Source organism: Alexandromys fortis, unplaced genomic scaffold (genome assembly GCF_014885135.2).
Source record: "Alexandromys fortis isolate MF-2015 unplaced genomic scaffold, M_Fortis_MF-2015_v1.1 scaffold_51, whole genome shotgun sequence".
NCBI lineage: Eukaryota > Metazoa > Chordata > Mammalia > Rodentia > Cricetidae > Alexandromys > Alexandromys fortis.
In genome coordinates this window covers 2900699-2921659 of record NW_026067925.1, presented here as the reverse complement: position 1 = coordinate 2921659, position 20961 = coordinate 2900699, and the positions used below count along the sequence as shown (strand labels likewise).

Genomic DNA, 20961 nt, shown 5'->3' with positions numbered 1-20961 from the left:
AGCACAAGGTAATGTAGAGGAGGTGTCCTGTGTTTTTGGTACTGCCTTAATGTGTGCTAAAATCCTACTTTTCTTGCCCTGATTACATGTGACACTAACTTCTGTATAGTTCTTTAGGAGATCCTTCTGTTTATGTGTTTTTTAATTGGTTGAATAAAGAAACTGCCTTGGCCTTTTGATAGGGCAGAACTTAGGTAGGCATGGAGAAAACAGAAAGAACTGAATTCTGGGAGGAAGAGAGCAAAGTCTGAGAGAGACACCATGGAGCTCCTGCCTGAGATGGACGCTGGTTAGAATCTTGCCGGTAAGCCACAGTCATGAGGCAATACACAGATTTAATAGAAATGAGTTAAATCAAGACATAAGAGTTAGCCAATAAGAAGTTAGAACTAACAGGCCAGGCAGTGTTTAAATGAATACAGTTTCTGTGTGATTAGTTTAGGTGTAAGCTAGCTGGGCGACCTGGACAGAAAAAGGGGCCCCACTTCTTGTAACAGTGTAGCCAGGCAGAGACTGTCAGCCAGATTCTCAAACTCAGCTCTCAGAATCTCAGTCTCACCCATGAGGTGATATTGTCCTCATGCTTCCCTTCCCATCTCCCCAGGGTCTGCTCCCCCAAGCCCTCAGGGCAGCATTTGCAGCAGAAGTATCCTCTCTCTGAGGCTTAGGTCCAGCCCCTTGGGGCACTCCTGCTAAAGGTGTCTGTTCTACACTAACTTCGATGTCTCCTATTTCCTGAGTTCCATGGATGATGGCAGCTTCCTATATTACTTGGTCATTTTTGGTACTGTTTTGACCTTTCAATATGTGTTAACTTCTCTATATTAAATTACTTCTATTAAAGTAGTATGGTTTTGGTTTTCCTTAGTTTACTCTGAAATAGAAAAAGCAATAACCAAAATAATGGATTATGTTTCTGTAAAATGCCAACAGCTTTCTGACATTAGCAGTTAATTTTATTTTTACTATTTCCTTCTAAATAATATATGTTTGAACTGTGTAACCAAAAAGTGCTTCTCTTTCATATTAATCTTTTACCTCCAAGTAGAGTATTATATTCTTCTTCTTTAATATAGTTTATTCTTTTAATTAAATTTCTTATGTTCCTTAGCTATGTTTACTTTTGAATTTGGCAAGTTATATAATTTCTTCATAAAGAACAGAAAAGACTGAACGATCACACAGTTTAAATTAGTGGAGCCCAGATTACTCAGTTTCAACTCTAAATCAAACATTCCTGGATGGTTGCCCAGTTTCCTTTCTTCTCAAATAAGATTATTAACCCTGCCATACACATAAAGGAACACATATAACATGCACATAAAATATTAAGAATAATTAAATGAATATCCATATATTCAATTTACAACTGAAGAAATAGAACATAACCAATATTTTGAAAGAGGCCAGTGTACTCCTTAATGACCCACTCCTTAGGCTCAGTGAATTCTGTTGCTTATTCCCCTCCTCTGCCTCCTCGCCCTAAAGAATTAATTGTTGCTTATATTGTTGAACTTACAAGCTCAAATAAGTGGGCTTGTTTTTATTTTTCTTATGCCTTGGATTTTCTTAAGATTGATAAATGGCTTAAGTGTTAGTAATATAACACAATTCAGTAAGCTTCCTTAGTCAGTAGAATGTTCTTTGAAAGAAAACGCCGGATTTGGTTTAGCTGCTATCTTTTTGAAAGGCACTCACGGGACTTTGTTGCTCTGTTGTGATATCAATAATGTTCGTTCATGTCCAGAAGAATCTATCCGTGAGCCAAGTCGCTGGCACAGAGACTTATGGAGATTCTGACATAGTTTCACCATAGATTGCATTACCTCACAAAGACACTGGGTCACAAGGCATCATTTGGAGCAACTGTATCAAAAAGAAGGTACAGATATCCAGAAGAAATCAAGATTGCTGAACAAAAGGCATTTCACTGAGCTAGGAAGCCTGATTCTCATCCTGGGGGGCAGACATGAGAATCTTCAGGTAAGAAGAAAGAGCTAACTCAATCCATGTCTTCGCAGGAGTGCTAAGATGAGGCTCAGGTGTTTCCCTAAGATGTCCAAGCCCTAACACATTGTCCCTCAGTTTCCTCAGAAATAAAAATGATGACAGTATGTGGAAACAAGAGGGCCAGATGGTAAATGAGCAACTTTGTGGAGACGGCACATTTGTCATTAACAAATAATCATACTATTAATTCAATTTTATCTCATGAATAGCAAATTCTACTGAATGTTTACCAGAGTATTATAATGGCTTGTTTATGCGCTTAACCATTTTTCTATATCTGATTAAAGCAACTGCCTCCAAAAATGTGCAGACAGGCTGTTTGAAACTTCTTAAAGCATTCCCTAAATTTGATTATGAAAAGTTAGTCATTTTAGTGGTTGGAGCAATGAATCAGCAGTTAAGTACATGGGCCGATTTTCCAGAGGACCCAGGCTTGATTCCCAGCACCCACATGGTAACTAACTACCCCATGTAACTCCAGCTCCAGAGAATCTGATACCCTCTTCTGCTTTCCATGAGCACTGGGCATTTATGTGGTACACAGACACACATTCTGGCAAAACATGCACCCACATATAATAAAAAATAAATAAATCTAAACGTAAAGCAAATTAAACAATAGTTTTAAAGGACTACACAGATCAAGGTAGATACTATTTTTAAGTACTATAACTTCATATAAAATAACCTCCAATTTGACCTCAATTTAATTATATGAATATGTCTATGCATAACCAAACCACACCTAACAGAAAGAAGTAACTTCATGCATCGCTGATACAAAAACTATATTGCTGATGGTACTTTATTTCTCAAAATTTAGAAGTAAATTTTGATTCATAAAATTTTGTTCCTTGTGCCCAAGTCATCTCCACTATGAAAGCAATCAGATTTTGAAAAGTAAAAGATATTTTTTTAATTCTCAGAATTTGACACCACTTCGAGCTAAGCTGATTCGTCCAAACAACAGCAGCAACAACAACAGGCGGTGAAAGTGTTTCATGAACTTGTTTCCTTGTGAGCTCAGTGGCACGTCATGCTTGTGCCCCTAACACAGTACCAAGCCTGTGTTCCTCAGAATGTGTTAGATGTGCTCCCCTAGCCACAGAGCCCACCACACATTCTGTGGGAAAAAAAAAAATGGGTGCTCTGTATAAAATAAACCAAAGAACTACTGCGCATCCCTCCACTGTACAATACTGTGATTTCCTCTCACAATTAAACTTAATGCTACAGTTTCTGTATTTATTTGCTCATGAACCCCTCCTCCCCCCGTTATAGTTTGGATATGGCATGGCCCCCCAGAGATGCATGTATGGGAGGCTTGGTTTCCAGCCAGCAGTGTCTTGAGGGCATTGTCCTCAACAGTGTTTTCAGGTAATGATGAGCTCATGGCTGAATGGGCTACTGACAGGTTGAACGTCTTTGAAGGAAGTGGATTATGGAATGTGTACCTTGTCCCCAGAATCATCTTCCTTCTTCTGCGCTTCTGCCTGCCATGAACTAAAGAGTTCTTGGGGAGCGCCCACACTTCCCATTCTATGACACTGAAGTGACACACCCCACAAAGAAGGGAGTTGCTAGGAAAATGTTACAGCTGATGACCAATGGTACCGGTCTTTGAATACATTCATCTTTCCTCTCTGTAAACCACAAGCCTTCATGGCTGCTAACTCTTGTTTAACCTCTTGTGGTTTTTACATATACTAAGATGATCCTCCATTATGTAGTTTTCTGTAGCTAATGCATTGCTCTAGAAAACAACCGCTCAAGAGACATAGTGGAGGCGCTGACTCCTCGTCCTTCATTCAGTCCATACGTAACATTTGTCCTCTTGGGCTCCCAGATTTCTCTCACAATTAAATCTCGTATTTTCATGGCTTCATATACATCTAACACCAATGGGTTCTAAAGAGGATCTGTATGTTCATGTATCATATGTTTTCAGTTATGTGTGTAAGTACATGTGTGAACATTTCTGTGTATGTGAAGGTATATATATGTGGGAACTGTACATCTGTGTGCATGTATGTACATGTCTGTGTGTATATGAATGTTTGAATATGTGTTTATCTGAGTGCTCACATGTAAGTGACTATGTGCTTGTTTGTGTAACTTCATATTTACTAATAACATCATTCCCCTTATTAATCATCTGTAAATGATGAAATCTTAATTTTCAAAAATGGAGTGCTGATGGATATATGAAGTTTTTTCCAGCCTCTCCAAAATGCTTCTGGCACCACACCACTACGAATGTAAAGTCTAACTAAACAAAGCCATAATTTTTAAATTGTCACAAACTCTATAATAGGAATTCTTATGTAATGCTTTAAGAATTAATTAGTTTTCAATCATCTTTTTAAAAAGTATTTATTGGAAAGTTTATACATGTATGCAATATATCTTGAACATATCCAACCGTCACAGTCCACCACTTGCAACTCTTCCCAGAACCCCTCATCATATCTCCCTTCCAACAACTTAAATATACGTTGCCATAACTTCTAATAAGAAGAAAACAGTTCTCACATACTTGTTAAATTCAGATAAGGGAAAGCTACCATTTCTTATCCTTAATCACTAGGTACCTATAAATACAATTGGAAAGGAACACAGATAAGGGACAGCGCTGCAGCTCTTCTAACAGCAGTTCCTGTGTTTGGGAAACTGACCGCATCTCACTAACACCTACTGTATACCATGTGAATATATAGGAACTTTAAAAATTGTGATATTTATTGAAATCCATTTAAATTTATCTGTGTCCAGAATATAACAGCCATAAATCTGGTGACAGATCAGGACCAACTCAGGTAAATGCATTTCCTATTTTGAGACTGGGTCTCATAAAAAATAGATTTTTTTAATTCTGTGCAGAAGTGACTAAATCTTTATATCATTTAGTAACACTATATCAAATGAAAATTCCATGTCACCTTATTTTCTCTTTTTCTAAACTTAATATAACTCAAAAAGAAGTGGAAATAGATTCCCAACACTATAACAACAATAAATGGCACAAAAAGGAGGGAAGAAGGAAATTTTGGAAGACTATTTTCTTGCATGTAAATGTTACTGATTAAAGAAATTTGCGGAATTTCAGATAATCACTCATCAAAACTACATGATGTTAGGCTTTGTTGACCACCATACAACAGTAAACACATGTGTCATTTAACCTCTTATGCACAGAACACGCTTTGTTTTCACAAGTGTTTACGAGTCACAGAATTTTGGGCAAGTATATCAAAGGAGAACAGGCCAGAACTATTAATCTTTCAACAATGACAGGATTTGTGTCCAACCAAGATATGGAGGCTATCCAAAGGTTCTTGGCTACAAAATAAAAACAAAATGTGAACTTGTTCCCAGGGGAATGGACTGTGACTCAAATGGCAGATATGATTGGATAACTGAATTTCCAATGCCCAACTTTCAGAAGTGACGAAAAACAAAAATATGGACATATTGTTCTTTTGCTATACATAAAGAGATTAAAAAAAAACACTAAGTGAAGTTTCTGCCTAACTTATTTTAAAAATCCTTAAAAGTTTATCATCTATCATTATGATTATATATTTTTAAAAATGTAAGTTCAGGGTCTTATGTTACCTTTCAGGTCTTTCTTTAGTTTTCTGAGATCTTTCTGGAAGTCTTCGAATTTCATCTGTGAGGCCTGGAACAGCTCCTGGGGCTCTGCCAGAGGGAAGACACACTGTTCCTTGCCAGCATCCTAATTAGCAAACACAATTTAAAACAAATCAGTGTGAAAAAGAGACAACAGGAATGGCAGCAACCCCAACAAGACAACTGGAAAAACACAACGGAATCATCCTACGGAGAGGAGGCATGCGCCATTGGGATGGCTCAATGACCAGAGTGCTTACTCTGCCATCCTCTAGGACCTGAGTTCAAATCTATGGCACCCATGGAAAGAGCCAATCATGGCTACGTGAGCCTGTAACCTCAGCATGGTGGGGCAGGTGGCAGAAATAAGATGATCTGAAACCTCAGACTAGACAGCTAATCAGCCTAGCTGAAATGACAAGCTTCCTGGCTACTGAGGGACTGCATCAAGGAAACAAGATGGAGAGCGCAGAGGGAGGGGCCCCAAGTCTTGCTCCAGCCTCTGCATCTGCAAGTTTGCACAAACACACCATCACACTCATATCATGCACCGCACACACACACACACACACAGATGCAAGGAAAAGAAAATCAAAATAGAGCTGCATGCAAAGTCGGTCTTACCTCATCAAAGTTTCGAAGATAATATGAGACAATATACGACAAAAGGCTTCTGCTGTTGTCCTAGGCAGAAAGATCAAAGTAAGTAACACATCCTTAACAATTATCAAGTATTATTAAGTTTACAGAGTAAAGTAAATTACAGGGAGTACACATATAAACTTGGGAATATTCTGAGTGGTTTTATATTTTACACGGCCTTGATCATTGTATCTAAAGGGATGGCAGATTTGTTTCTTCCGGTGTAAGTGCCAAGAGGAAGCTTCCCTGTTTAAGAGAGGAGTTCAAACGTAAATAGTTTGCTGTTTTTATTTCCCTCCATCAGAAATTTAACTCAATGCTTATATGTTTTATTTAATGCATTTATTTTGAATTTGATTAGTACTTTTGTTCTTTTAAATGTTGCGTATGTGTTTTGCCTGCATGTATGTGTGTACACCATATGTGTGTTCGGTGCCTGTGGAAACCAGAAAAGGGCACTGGATTCCCAGGAACAGGAGTTACAGGAGGCTGTGAGCCTCCCTGTAAATGCTGGGAACAGAACTTGACTCCTCTAAGGAACAGCATGAGGTCTTAGTTGAGGAGTAATCTCTCCAGCCCAGCACTTAGGATTTCAAATATCATCATAATTGGATAATTGCTTGTAATCCCATATAAAGGATCTAGCCAGTATTGCCATTATAAATAATTTTTGGATCTGATGGAAATTTTTTAGTGCTTAGACCAGAGAAATGGAAAAGTATTTCAGGTAAGTGGAAACTTCTCAAATGCAAGGCACATTACAATTTGTTATATTAGCAACAGAGATTGAGGAATTAACACTTATGCTATTAAGATAATGTACATATCATTTGAAAATGTAAAATTATTTTATATCCAACAATATTTGAAGCTTTCAAAAAATAATATTTTGCTCCCTTCCTGGCACATCTAGAAGTATTAATTTTTAATTAAGTTTTTTGTCATGCTCCAATTAATCAACAGATAACTTAAGTTAGAGAAAATCTAGTGCAAAATATAAATTCTCTGAAATGTTCCTTTTGTTAAATTACAAGAGATTTGACCTAATTTGGTCTCTACACACTGGTGATAAAGTTGGTCCAGAACGGCCTCCTTACACAGTGAACTGCAACCTAGTTTGATGTTACTCTAAAAGTACACACTGTTAACCAAGCCACTAAGAGTTGGCTAATTACAACAGAGCAGAGAGTCTTTCAAACCATGTCCAGGTAAGACAAATGTCAACTGCTTTGATTTGGGCTCTCTGTCTCTCTGTCTCTGTCTCTCTGTCTGCCTCTCTCTCTCTCTCTCTCTCTCTCTCTCTCTCTCTCTCTCTCTCTCTCTCTCTCTCNCTCTCTCTCTCTCTCTCTCTCTCTCTCTCTCTCTCTCTCTCTCTCTCTCTCTCTCTCTCTCTCATCTGGTTGTAAATATAACCTGAACTCATTTGGATGGGGACAGGGCACTCAGAACCATCTTTGGTCTATAATATTACCTGCCTCTAGGGCTTTCTCTTGTACAAATAAATCTTCTTAAACTTAACTGTCCTCAGGGCTTCCGTTACTAGATCTAGGCATGAGTTTTCCTGTATTTATGAAAAGAATAACGCTACCCAGTAATCCAGTTTCATGGGGTGTTGTAATATGGCCATTGAAGATTTCCCCATCAGTAGGATTTGCTTGTGGCTCAGACAACTTGAGATCTATTCTTAGTCCTACATTGTCATTTTATGAAACAGACGCACATGAGTCAGTAAAACATCTTTTAAAGGCTTGCCAATGAAAGGGCAATCTGGTTGATCTGAAACTTTAGTGTCTATTCTATAAATATTAGTGAGGAGTAAATACATTTACATTAGCATTCTAAAGAAAATTTCAATTCAAAATATCTTGCATAGATATTATGAGAGAACAATGGAAGCCTAATTATTAAATATTTTGCTTCTTGCCCCAGTATTTTTAATTTTAAGTTATTTTGTGATTATTGAAACTAAAAACTACAATTTAATAGAGGGAGGAAGAGATATGAAGCAAGATAGAAAACACAATCCATCTTCATAAGTAATTTTAAACATTTTGTTTATCAGAATATATTTTAGATCAATTTTTATGAGCTTAACATTATATTGCCCTTTTCATACTCAAATGTTATTCGCAAAAGTTGTCTCAGCAAACATCCATTTGGAAAACAGATCTGTTTTTAGCAATATGATTTATTATGTCTATAAATCAGAAGTTTGCTTCTATGTAATGTTTATAATATAAATACAATAGCACTTGAATGCACATGTTTATTTGAGCACACATGAAAGGCATAAAAATTAACTGTGAATATGGTGGATATTGGGGGCTGCTGAGAAGCCAAGGACAATGGCACTGGGTTTTGATCCTACTGCATGTACTGGTTTTGTGGGAGCCTAGCCTGTTTGGATGCTCACCTTCCTAGACCTGGATGGAGGGGGGAGGACCTTGGACTGCCCACAGGGCAGGGAACCCTGACTGCTCTTTGGACTGGAGAGGGAGGGGGAGGGGAGTAAGGTGTGGGGAGTGGGGGGAGGGGGAAGAAAAAGGGAGGCAGGGAGGAGGCAGAAATTTTTAATAAAAAAAAGATCAAAACAAAACAAAAAAAATTAACTGATGTGCGTGTACAAAAGAAAGCTAGCTGAGACTGTAATCCTAGCACTAGGGAAGCTGAAGCTGGACTGCCTGGAGTTTGAGGTCAGTCTATGCTACTGAGACCTTGACGCAAAACCAAACAAACAACAAACAAATAACCCCAGACTGGACTAACAAAAAGACTTTTATTCAGTTTCAGAAGTGCAGTGTCTGGCACAGCAGTTCCTGAGAAAAATGATGCTGAATGATTTGTGCAAATGTGGAGAAACAATAAACAAGTCAAGAGTCCTGACTGATTAGACCCCAGAAGAAGCAAGTCTCTCATAAGGACAATGGCTGCATGCTGCAGCTCTTTAACAAGGATGATACTGCATGCTGCACACAAGGACAATGACTGCATGCTGCAGCTCTCTCATGAGGACGACTACTTGCTGCATCTCTCTCATAAGGACGATAACTGCATGCTGCATGTCTCTCAGGAGGACAACTGCATCACAAGGACAATGAGTACATGTTGCACCTTGCTTGTGAGGACAACAGCTCATGTTGCATCTCCCCCATAAAGACAATGACTGCATGCTGCATCTCTCTCATAAAGATGAAGATTGCATGCTATAACTCATGAGCGCAATAACTGAATGCTGCTTCTCGGGTGACTGCATTTTCTCCAGATGACAATTTCACTTGTACAATCACTTAATCAAACCCAGTACTTAAAAGTCCTCTCATATGTCCTCCCACCCTGGTGTTCTTTCTGTGCAGAAATTCTCATGGAGGGAAGCACAACTCTTACTTTCTAGGTTTACCATCTCAGACTTCCATCTGTGATGGCTATGCCTGATCTTACCCCTCCATGTCCACCCCAGAAGTCTCCTCAGTATTCATTCTAAACAACAGCAGCGAAACCACCTCAGGGAAGTAGGGTTAAAAATAACTAGGTCAGCCAGGTGGTAGGGATGCGCGTGTTTAATCCCAGCATTTGGAAGGGAGAAGCAGGTGGAATTCTTGAGGCCAGCCTGAACTACAGAGCTAGTTCCAGGACAGCCAAGACTGCGCAGAGAAACCCTATAGCAAAAAAAAAAAAAAAAAAAAAAAAAAGACAAAATAAAACAAAACAAAAAACAATAACAACAAAAGAAAGAGAACCAGAAAATAAACAACAACAAAAAAAAAAAACCCACAAAAATCAAAAAACCTAAGTCTACAATCAGACTTAGACACTGCCATACATGCCAGTAGAAGCAACAGTGTACAGGAAAATGGGATCATCTTTTATACTTTATTTATGAACTACTTTCATTCATGCTTGTTTTATTTTCTATACTGCCTAGAGAAGAAAAGACAACAGGCAGAGTCTCGAATTCACTAAAAATGACTAGTCCTCAGCTTCAAACCAAACACTCCAAAACAAACTTAGCAGGCTTGATAAAAGAAGAAATACTTAGTTTTAGTAAAAAAAAATAAATATAATTACTCATTACACAGAGGATTCACAATTCTGGTAGGAAAATTATCACACCTTTAAACGACAGATACCCAGATGATTGACTTTTACCTAGTGCAGAATATAACAGAACTTTTGCCAGAAATAGAGGGTCACACCTAAGGATGCAGACTTCGAGGTCATCCTTACTAACATAGCAAGTCTGAGGTTATTCTGGACTATATAAGATACTACTTCAAAAGTAGCATAAATATATGTTCGTGTGTTGTGTGCATGCATGTGCGAGTGAAACTTTTGACCTCAGAACAGAAAGGGATACTTGTACCTTGTTTAAACCCAAGCCTATTTAAAAATAAAATGTCCTCAATTTGGTGTAACCATTAACACAAAATACTTACGCTGCTTTTGACATCCTTTAGCTTCGGCAGAATGTCTAGTCCAAAACCATCTGCCTGTCCTCTCGTCTTGTTTCCAGCATTCATGTAGTTCCCAAAGGCTAGAACCAAACCCAGGACTTGCATGACCCCTGGTCCACTTTTTAATGTCTGTAAGACAGGATGGCAAATATTTTTCTCTTACATGCCATTTTATTTAAATCATCTAAACTCAATATCAAGCTAATTATATTATACTCATAGTTTTGAGTGACAGTCAAATCGTTCCCTTCCAGATTATTTTGTATACTTTAAAAACAGTGTCTCAAAGTTAGCTTTGCAACAGCATGCAACCAACAAGCGTGAGTGTGGAAGCCAAGAGATGCCATTCTAGCCCACATACAATGAGAATTTTTATAAAACAACATCATCTCTATCATCCTTAACTGTCTCAATGTCTGGAACAACACAGATTTCTGGCACAAACTGTAGAATCCCAAAAAGCAGTTATAAAAATTGAATTCTAGAGTTAGGTTTGTTACCCATAAGTTCACGCTCTCCACTCCCAGGCCTGTCTGTCTTCGGGTTTTTGTGCCACTTTTTCTGAAGATATTCCTGATAGTATCTCTCTGTTCTGGGAGATGATTTACCCCAATAAGAAGAAACACTTCTGTTTATTTTATTTTATTTTATTTTATTTTATTTTTGGTTTTTCGAGACAGGGTTTCTCTGTGGCTTTGGAGCCTGTCCTGGAACTAGCTCTGTAGACCAGGCTGGTCTCGNATGCATGTGTGTGTGTGCGTGTATCTAAAATGATAGTTAGAAGCCAAGATCTGGCTGACTGGTGCTTGCTGCTATTGCTTTTCATATCTTTTTTTTGTTTGTTTGTTTGGTTTTTTGTTGTTGTTGTTGTTTTTCGAGACAGGGTTTCTCTGTGGCTTTGGAGCCTGTCCTGGAACTAGCTCTGTAGACCAGGCTGGTCTCGAACTCACAGAGATCTGCCTGCCTCTGCCTCCCGAGTGCTGGTATTAAAGGTGTGCGCCACCAACGCCCGGCAATGCTTTAAACGCTAATTTTGGTCCCCTCCTCAGTCCAAAATTTATTTGTTGTATTCAGAAGAGTATTTATATTCCAGAGAGTCAAATGACTATTCAAAAAAATCATTTGGGTACAATAAATATTAACACTTTACTGAGGGGTCATTTTAAACAAACAACCCAAAGACCTCTTCCATTTGGAAGTGTGATATCTAAGGGAATATGGAAAATGGGGCTTTGATTTCGTTAAAAACCATTGGTATCTGAGATTCCAGGAGATGGATACAAAATGGCCAGCATCTCAGTGTGGTCCCACTGCCCTTTGAATATGTCTAAACACATACTTTATTACGGAAGCCTAGTCCCCAAATATTCTTTCACGTGGGATTACTATCCTTTGAACTTACAAATACTTCAAGTAAACAAGAATCAAAAAAAATAAATAAGAACATGACTGAACACAATTGGTCCAGAACCCACCTCACACAGTTTCTGTAGCAATTCCAGTTTACGACGAATTGAACAAATGCTCTCTGAAAACGTTGACTGGAACAGGATGCAGAAGACTCGTTCTGAGAAGTTGGGGATTAGAGACAGCTCATACAGGAACCTAGAAAGATAAAGGCAAGAAGGGAGGGAAAGCTTAAGCTACCCTAACAGTGGCACTTCCTTTATAACAAACATGCACTCAGGAACCATCACTCCCCATTGCTGAGAAGCCGAACATTGCCCTCCCAGGTCTCTGGACAGGACACACTTACTGTTCAGGCTTGTCAAGAGACTTGGCATTTTCCTTGTCCTTGGATGATCGACTGTGCTTTTCAATTTTTTCCAGTTCATCTGACTGTGCTCTCTGGAAAAACAAAGCAAGTGTCTTTTTTTTAAAAAAAATCTCTTCAAGGGTTTCCTTTAGATAATGATGATCACAATACAGTAAAATTCTCTATATTTTAATTTCTTAGCATCTGTTTGTATTAAAACTTGGCAATTTGTGAGGCATTTTAAAGTGTAGATATGCGTAATAAAATCCAGATCATGCCTAAATTCCCCACATAATGCTATTGACTATTAGTGATCTGAAAGATATTATTAAAACATAAAATAGTATTTTTCATTAATTTGTCTATTTATATTATATTCTAGAAGGTCATAATTTTGTTTTAACTTAATAGTTCTCATTCATATCTCAAACAAGTTAAATTTGGAAGTAATTTGATGTTAAATGTCTGAAAAAATAACTACTGCAGGGATTGTGTATTGCTTTTGTTGTACTTAAAAAGTGTAATTAAGCTATTAAAACATGAAACAAAATGAAAGGTTTTCATGCTTTTGTTGAACATGATTTTTGATAGGAAAATAGCTCCAGCCATGTTTTGCTTTTGTCTCCTTCTACTCCTTATCATTGTAAGCTACATATTTGTCATTCTGTTTCCTCACGCTCAGAGAGAATCATCTTCATTTTTAATACAAGTGAAGGGCTGAGAAATTCCATGAATGTACACTTATTTCTTCTTACAATGATTGATATCAGTTTTATTTGTATCCAGACATAATTTTACACCTCACAAAGATGTGTCCAATGAGCTCATACTGTATCTTCCATATAACTGCTTGTAACTCCAACTCTAGGGGCATCATACACTTTAGCTTAGCCTCTGTAGGCCTTTGCATTCATATGTGCACGCATGCACGCACACACATACATGCTTATATACACATTTACACATATTAAAAAATAAGCCTCAAAAATCATTTATTACTCAATTGTATAAAGAATCAGTCTCATAGCTAGCATCATAATGTCTCTTGAAGCCATATTATAAAATATCCTTTAAAAAAAGTATCTATTTTACTGGCCTGAGAGACCAAAATAATATAAGAATATTAAGCCTGTAAATACTGACAAGGCAAAGACTATGAGTAGATAAACTTAGATATAGTCTTCTAGTTTTCATTATCTCTTCATTAAAAAAAAATACATGAAAGCTATCTGCTATTTATTAGCCCACATTCATTCTATACCTTAAACCACATGAGAAAGAAAAAAGAGCAGCTAGCTACAACATAGCTACATAACTATATATGCTGCTTTGATGCTGTTTCTCGAACAAAATGCTGTTGTTCACACATTTTGGCAGAGAACTTACCTAAATGCCTGTGTGTGTATATGTGTGTGTGTTGTGTGTGTGTGTGTATGCGCGCGTGTGTGTGCATGACTATGAAACACTCGATCACACTATGAAACACATCAAGCTATTCAAGTTCCCCTAAGTCTTTAAAACAATGCCTTCCAGGCAAATGGCTATCTGGCAGTGCCGCAGTCACTTCCTAAGCCAGAGATTATTGACAATTACTAAATGTAAAATCCTTCATATACTATATTATATGTAAAAGGGCTTCTTAAACTTTTATCTCTATCTCCACTTTGCCCAAGAAAAATTTCTTTGTGAGTCTGAGTGTACAGATATGTAAAAAGATACAAAATCAATTTGGTGGTAATAGATCATGAAGACATTTTAAAACACCTTTGATATCTATATACACATTTACCACTTTATTAAACATGACTGTGCATTTCCATGTAGTAAGATGGATGTGCTTGTTTTGTTTTATATAGGAAATGAAATGCTGTATGAGCATTTGTGCAGTCGGATGTGGGACAACTTGCACGTTTTTCAGAGCTGACTGGCAATTTATAAACTTCAATGCAGAAAATACCACTTCACATGAATGCTTGGTGCAAAATGGCAAAGTGTGCAGCAGAGCCATTTCAAATTTCGCCAGAAATTCTTCCCTAATCAAAGGTCAAAATTCATTTCATGTGTTTTTAAGAAACTGAAGTCAGTAATTCAATCATTCTTTTGTTTCTGTTTTTTAACCTAATTTCTATATTGGTACCTTTTTACATCACACCCCAATTCCACTCACTTCCCTTTCAACTTGTCAGCATCCTCCACCAAAACAAACAAACAAACAAAAGATCATTTTGCCCTTCCATCTTTTCCAGCTCTCCAACTCTTCTTCGTTCTTCTTAGTGGCATTGGGAGCCATGTTATATCACATAGTATAGGCTTTTGTCCTCTGTGCTTCGCTTGCAAATCTTTATTCCAATGAGATATTGCTCTGGTTTCTTTGTTTTCTAGTACACCATCATCACTGGACCCTCTTCAAAATTCCTCTTGGATATCCTGTGGTTGCTCCAACCCATGGAGACCAAAAGGGTATCACTCTGCAGGACCCGACGCTTCACATGTTCCAGTGGGGTCATTGATGTGGGAGTGTCATATATCAATCTGTTGATTTCATTGGTTAAGCAGTAAAGAAATTCCTTGGCCCTGATAGGTTAAAACATAGGTGGGAGGAGTAAACAGGAGGAAGAGGAAGTGAGGTAAGACTCCTCAGACAGACCCGATAGCTCTGCTCGCTGGAGCAGAGACACCATGCTCAGCTCTCCCGGGTAGACATGCGATAGCTCTGTGCTCTGAGGCAGACGCATGAAGCTCAGACCCAGGATGGACGGAGGCTAGAATCTTCCCGGTTAGCGCACCTTGGGGTGCTTACACACATTATTAGAAATGGGCTAAATTAATATGTGAGAATTAGCCTAGAAGAGGCTAGATAGAAATGGGCCAAGCAGTGTTTAAAAGAATACGATTTATGTGTTGTTATTTTGGGCATGAGCTAGCAGGCAGCCGGGGCTTTTCTAGTAGGTTTCTGGTGACTGAAATAGACTTTACATACAATACAGTATCCTTCCCGTAGAGGGAGAAAAATCTCTCATGTGGGCTCTAAATCTCACTTCAGCTTCTAGAAGATTGCTTCTATAAATGTAGCCTGAAATAAGGGAATTTTCAAGAGGACCCCACCATGGAGTTATAAGTAGAAGAAGTAAGTTCTCGGAATAAGTTATTTTTAAATATTTTCAGACTCTGCTTCTTCTCCCATTCACTATCAATCCCGGAGGTTCTCCTGGGATGAGGCTCATTATCATTTTGATATTACTTCTCATAGCTAATGACCATGCCCAAGATTTCAGTGGCTCAATACTATGATCATGCCATTCTACCGGGGAAAATCACATTGGGCTAGGTCAGCCTGAGCTGTCAGTGGCTCAATACCCTGATCGTGTTGTTCTGCTGGGGGGAAAAGCACATTGGGTTAAGTCAGCCAGAGAAAACTTCATAAAGAAGATCTGGCTTTCAGGACCTGCTGCTGGGTGGCTCTATTTCTTTCATTCCTAGGGACTATTGGGGGCACAGTCATCTACCCAGCAGCTTGGGTGACCCAGAGTTTCTTCTACTTGGAATGTGCTTCATGTACCTTGATTTAGTACACTTTGTTTTGTCTCAGTATCATCTTGGGAAAGCTTGTCCTGACCCCCTTGATTTCATTTTAATGAATATTCTCCCAAGATGACTGAGCAAATGAGGTTTCCATTTGCTTTGTGCCATTCCTGCGCTTACCATGGTATCTAGATGATGATGGCGATGATGACGATGATGAGAGCTAAACACACAAACACATACGTGACTTTCTAGATTGAAGTGTAAATTTTCTGAGAAAAATATCCTGTCTTATGTATCTTTACATCCTGTTAACTACTATGGTTTGTAGCATATATTTATCAATTGGTAACTTTAAAAAAAAAAAAAGTAGTCTACAAGAGCTAGTTCCAGGACAGGAACTAAAAGCTACAGAGAAACCCTGTCTCAAAAAATAAAAAAAATAAAAAATAAAAACAAACAAACAAAAAAAAAACAAAGAATAGAAATTTAGGCAAGGATTAAATGAGGAAACAAATAAACAAGCAATAAACGTCAGCAGAAGGTAGATTTCTGATTCAGGGAGTAACTTGGAGTTTCTATTGCTATGACAAAACGCCATGACCAAAAAGCAAGTTGACAGAGAAAGAGATTATTTGGTTTATACTTCCATATCACAGGTCATAATCAAAGAAAATCAGGACAGGAAATCAAACAGAGCAGGAACCTGGAGGCGGGGAAGTCATGTGGAATTCATGGAGGGGTGCTGTTTACTTGGCTTGCTCCACATGGCTTGCTCAGCCTGCTCTCTTATAGATCCCAGGATCATGATAGCACTACCCATCATGGGCTGGGCTGACCCCGACCAGTCACTAATTTAAAAAATGCTCTCTAAGCTGACCCTCAGCCTGATCTCATAGAGATATTCTCTCAAAGGGGGTTTCCTCTTTTCAGATGGCAATAGTTTATATCAAGTTGATATAAATCTAGCCAGCACATGGAGAGAGAAGGCACGAAACACAAGGGTGAGCATAAACACTGAAGGCATGATGGGAAAATTATAGCAATTATTTATCATCCTAGTAGTACGCTGAAGGGCCCTATGAGGTCAAATAATCTCTAACATTGATACTTGTGCATGCCTGAAGTGGGATCAGTTCTGTTTATGACAGTACACATAAAGTAGATACAAAAAGAGGATGATACCCATCCAAAGTATGTGTGAATTAAGTCCTCTATACCTTCACCTAGTGTAAGGAAAATGCTTCCTCTAACATTTGAGAACGTTTTCTTATAACCCGCAGAAATGAGCATGAAAGTACAAGAATGAGGTCTAAAATACTAGATTTGATAGACGTTACTCTAATAAGCTGACTTGTGCTCTTTTTAATTATGTCTAACTGTTCCTGGCCCGTCATCCTGGATTTCTTCTTGCAAAACATGAAAGATCAAGTAAACGTCTGGTGTTTTTATACCTACTGAGGTCTCAAATTCTTACCCTTATCTTCAACCATACAAATTATCTCAAACTATGACTGAAATTTGTACCACAACCCAGACGTTAACTGGATGGTTTAGGTTTGTTGGAACCCAAAGACTCTTCTTTCTCTAGCCTACCAGTTTGTGGTAACCACAGATGCTGGCTTTTCAAAAAAAAAAAAAAAAATCAAATAGAAAAAAAAAACACAGGAATTTGGAGGATTCATTTATGCAAAGGTATGCTGTTTACCAGTCATTGCATTCATGATAAATGTCTTGGAAAGAGCAGGGATACAAGGAACATACCTAAACATAATAAGGGCAATATACAGCAAGCCAACAACCAACATCAAACTAAGTGGAGAGAAACTCCCAGCGATCCCACTGAAATCAGGAACAAGACAAGGTTGTTCGCTCTCTCCATATCTATTTAATATAGTTCTTGAGGTCTTAGCTAGAACAATATGACACCAAAAGTAGATCAAGGGGATACAAATTGGAAAAGAAGAAGTCAAACTCTCACTATTTGTTGATGATATGATAGTTTACATAAGTGGCCCCAAAAATCCTACAAAGGAACTTCTACAACTCATAAACATGTTCAGTAATGTAGCAGAATACAAGATTAACTCAAAAAACTCAGTATCCCTCCTGTACTCAGATGATAAAAGGGCTGAGAAAGAAATCAGAGAAACATTACCCTTCATAATAGCCACAAATAGCATAAAATATCTTGGAGTAACTCTAACCAAACAAGTGAAAGATTGTATGGCAAGAACTTTAAATCTTTGAAGAAGGAAAATGAAGAAGACACCAGAAAGTCGAAAGATCTCCCATGCTCTTGGGTAGGTAGAATTAACATAGTAAAAATGGCAATCTTACCAAAAAGCAATTTACAGATTCAAAGCAATGCCAATCAAAAACTCAGCAAAATTCTTCAGAGACCTTGAAAGAACAGTATTCAAATTTTGTATTTTAACAGAATAAGAAACACAGTAAAAACTATAGTCATTTTTGTATATACAATAGATCATGGTATTTTTTTCCTGATTACTTTTTTTATTGAGCTCTACATTTTTCTCTGCTCTTCTCCCTGCCTCTCCACTAGAATCCTCCCTCCAAGGTTTCCATGCTCCCAATTTACTCAGGAGATCTTGTCTTTTTCTATTTCTCATGTAGATTAGACCTATGTAAGTCTCTCTTAGTATCCTCATTGTTGTCTAAGTTCTCTGAGATTGTGATTTGTAGGCTGGTTTTCTTTGCTTTATGTTTAAAAACCACCTATGAGTGAGTACATGTGATAATTGTCTTTCTTATCTAATTGTCTAAGTTATCTCACTCAAAATAATGTTTTCTAAATCCATCCATTTTTTTTGCAAAATTCAAGATGTCATTTTTTTCTGCTGTGTAGTACTCCATTGTGTAAATGTACCACATTTTCCTTATCCATTCTTCAATCAAAGGGCATTTAGGTTCTGGCTATGACAAGCAATGTTGCTATGAACGTAGTTGAGCACATATCCTTGTGGCACAATTGAGCATCCCTTGGATATATACCCAAAGTGGTATTGCTGGGTCTTGAGAAAGGTTGTTCCTAATTTACGAAAAAAATCACAACAGTAACTTCCAAAGGAGTTGTGCAAGTTTTCATTCCCACCAGCAATGCAGAAGTATTTCCTTTTCACCACAACCTCTCTAGCATAAGTTGTCATCAGTGTTTTTTGATCTTGTCTACTCTTACAGGTGCAAGATGGAATCTCAGAATTGTTTTGATTTTCATTTCTCTGATGACTAATAATGTTGAACATGTTTTTGGAGGGGATGGAAATTTTTGATAGCTTCCCATTCTCTTTAGAACTTATAAGTAAATGTCCAGGGGTGCTTTAACAGCCTCCAGCATGCCCTTGCTCTGATCCAAAAGGTCCCGGACAGCTGCACATGGACTGTATGGTTAAAAAGAGGGCTTTCAATTCATCTCCTGAGAGACAGTTTTGAAGTCTGACTTGTAAGAATTCTACTGTAATTAAATCTGCTGCTCCAATAATGGTCACATGGGCACTTATGTAGACATCCAGGGTGAACTTCAGATCCAACACAGGAAGGCTTTCTTGAACAGTGTTTTCAATGATCCAGAGATACAGTATGCAAAACCAATATCCTAGACAGCAAATGTATCTCTGTCTGCACGATGGTCTGGCAACATTAAGACAGTTGCAAATCAGCCATAGATTTCTTCACCACTTTACAAAAAAAAGGCTCTTCTTAATGGATATAATCAACTCCCTTTAGACACGAGCATGAATGGGCCCAGACAAGAGCATCTACAACACAAGATTACAGATAAATTCGGGAGGCTATGAGACATCCAGACAATTCCAAGAAATATAGCAAGTACTTGTTTTAGATGGGTCCCAGATCTTTTCAAAATTCTATGAACATACACCTTTAAAAATCTTTTATTTTTTCTATTAAATCACAACCAAGAGTCCGGAGGCAATGTATTATTTCATCATTGAGTATGCAGAAAGATTCCCCACCTCATTTGGCAGGAATCAATTCAAGAATTATTCGATGTTATCTTTTCTTGCAACAGGAACTAGAGAAGCAATGTCAGGCCCTTTGGAGCAGTGTGAGACAAAACTTATCTGGAGTTTGAAACACGCAGCTTGGTTTAGAAGAAACTTCAGCTGGCTGTAAATGTATGCAGTTGCATCTCTGTATTCATCCTCTGCCCGTGTCTCTGCTTCAAGAGACAATGCATTGCTTATTATCACATCGGTTGTGGTTGATTGAAGGAACTTCCCTCTTGAGTGCTGCTCACTTGTGTGTGTCTCTTTGTCCACATGGCTACTTCAGGAAAGGCAGTCACCTTGAAAGAGGGTAATTCTCCCTGCCTTCATGCACCATCAACATTTGAACATTTGAAGGAACAGGAAGGAGAACAAATGGGGTCTGAAAGGGTTGAGTTGAGGTGCGAGATGTAATCATATTATATCTGTCATTTCCAGGTGAGGCTCCAAGGAGCGCTGCCCTATACAACTGATTAAGAACTTTGTAGAAGGATTCCATTTTAATTCCCAAACTTTATCATTTAAGAGAATCAACTATAAATACCAGGAACAAGTCTTCAAGCAGATTCTTCCATGAAACAGGAGACTGCCGGCATCCTGGTGGGCTTATGACTTACTACCAGGGACTATCAGCAATATGCCATGCATTATTAGCCTCATGTAACCTAGTCATATGGCCACAGATATTCTCTGTGGAGAGAACTGCCTGCTTTGCACCATCCTCTCCTTTGTGTCAATAGGGTAATACTCAGAGTTCCCTACTGAGTCACCCGTGATGGGTTTGGAAGCTAGCTATGCCATTCTGCCTCCTTATCACCATCTCTGTCATCAGCACCTCAGCAACTGATGATAAATATTGGCTTAATTTATCAGCTTTTCATGATTCTTTAATAATGCCCAATACTGTCCCAGGAGTAGGCAG

The 20961-nt window shown here is 38.2% G+C and overlaps 1 protein-coding gene across 2 annotated transcripts in view; it reads right to left on the bottom strand.

The window, feature by feature from the left end:
• Positions 1-20961, bottom strand: part of Fmn2 (formin 2) — a 265685-nt gene that overhangs the window by 102047 nt on the left and 142677 nt on the right. For both annotated transcript variants that reach the window (XM_050142986.1, XM_050142987.1), the window contains 5 exons: positions 12490-12581; positions 12209-12338; positions 10716-10862; positions 6265-6324; positions 5626-5746 (listed from right to left, as the gene is read on the bottom strand). In XM_050142986.1, the coding sequence (XP_049998943.1) occupies positions 5626-5746; positions 6265-6324; positions 10716-10862; positions 12209-12338; positions 12490-12581 (550 nt within the window). The remainder of the gene's footprint in view (positions 1-5625; positions 5747-6264; positions 6325-10715; positions 10863-12208; positions 12339-12489; positions 12582-20961) is intronic.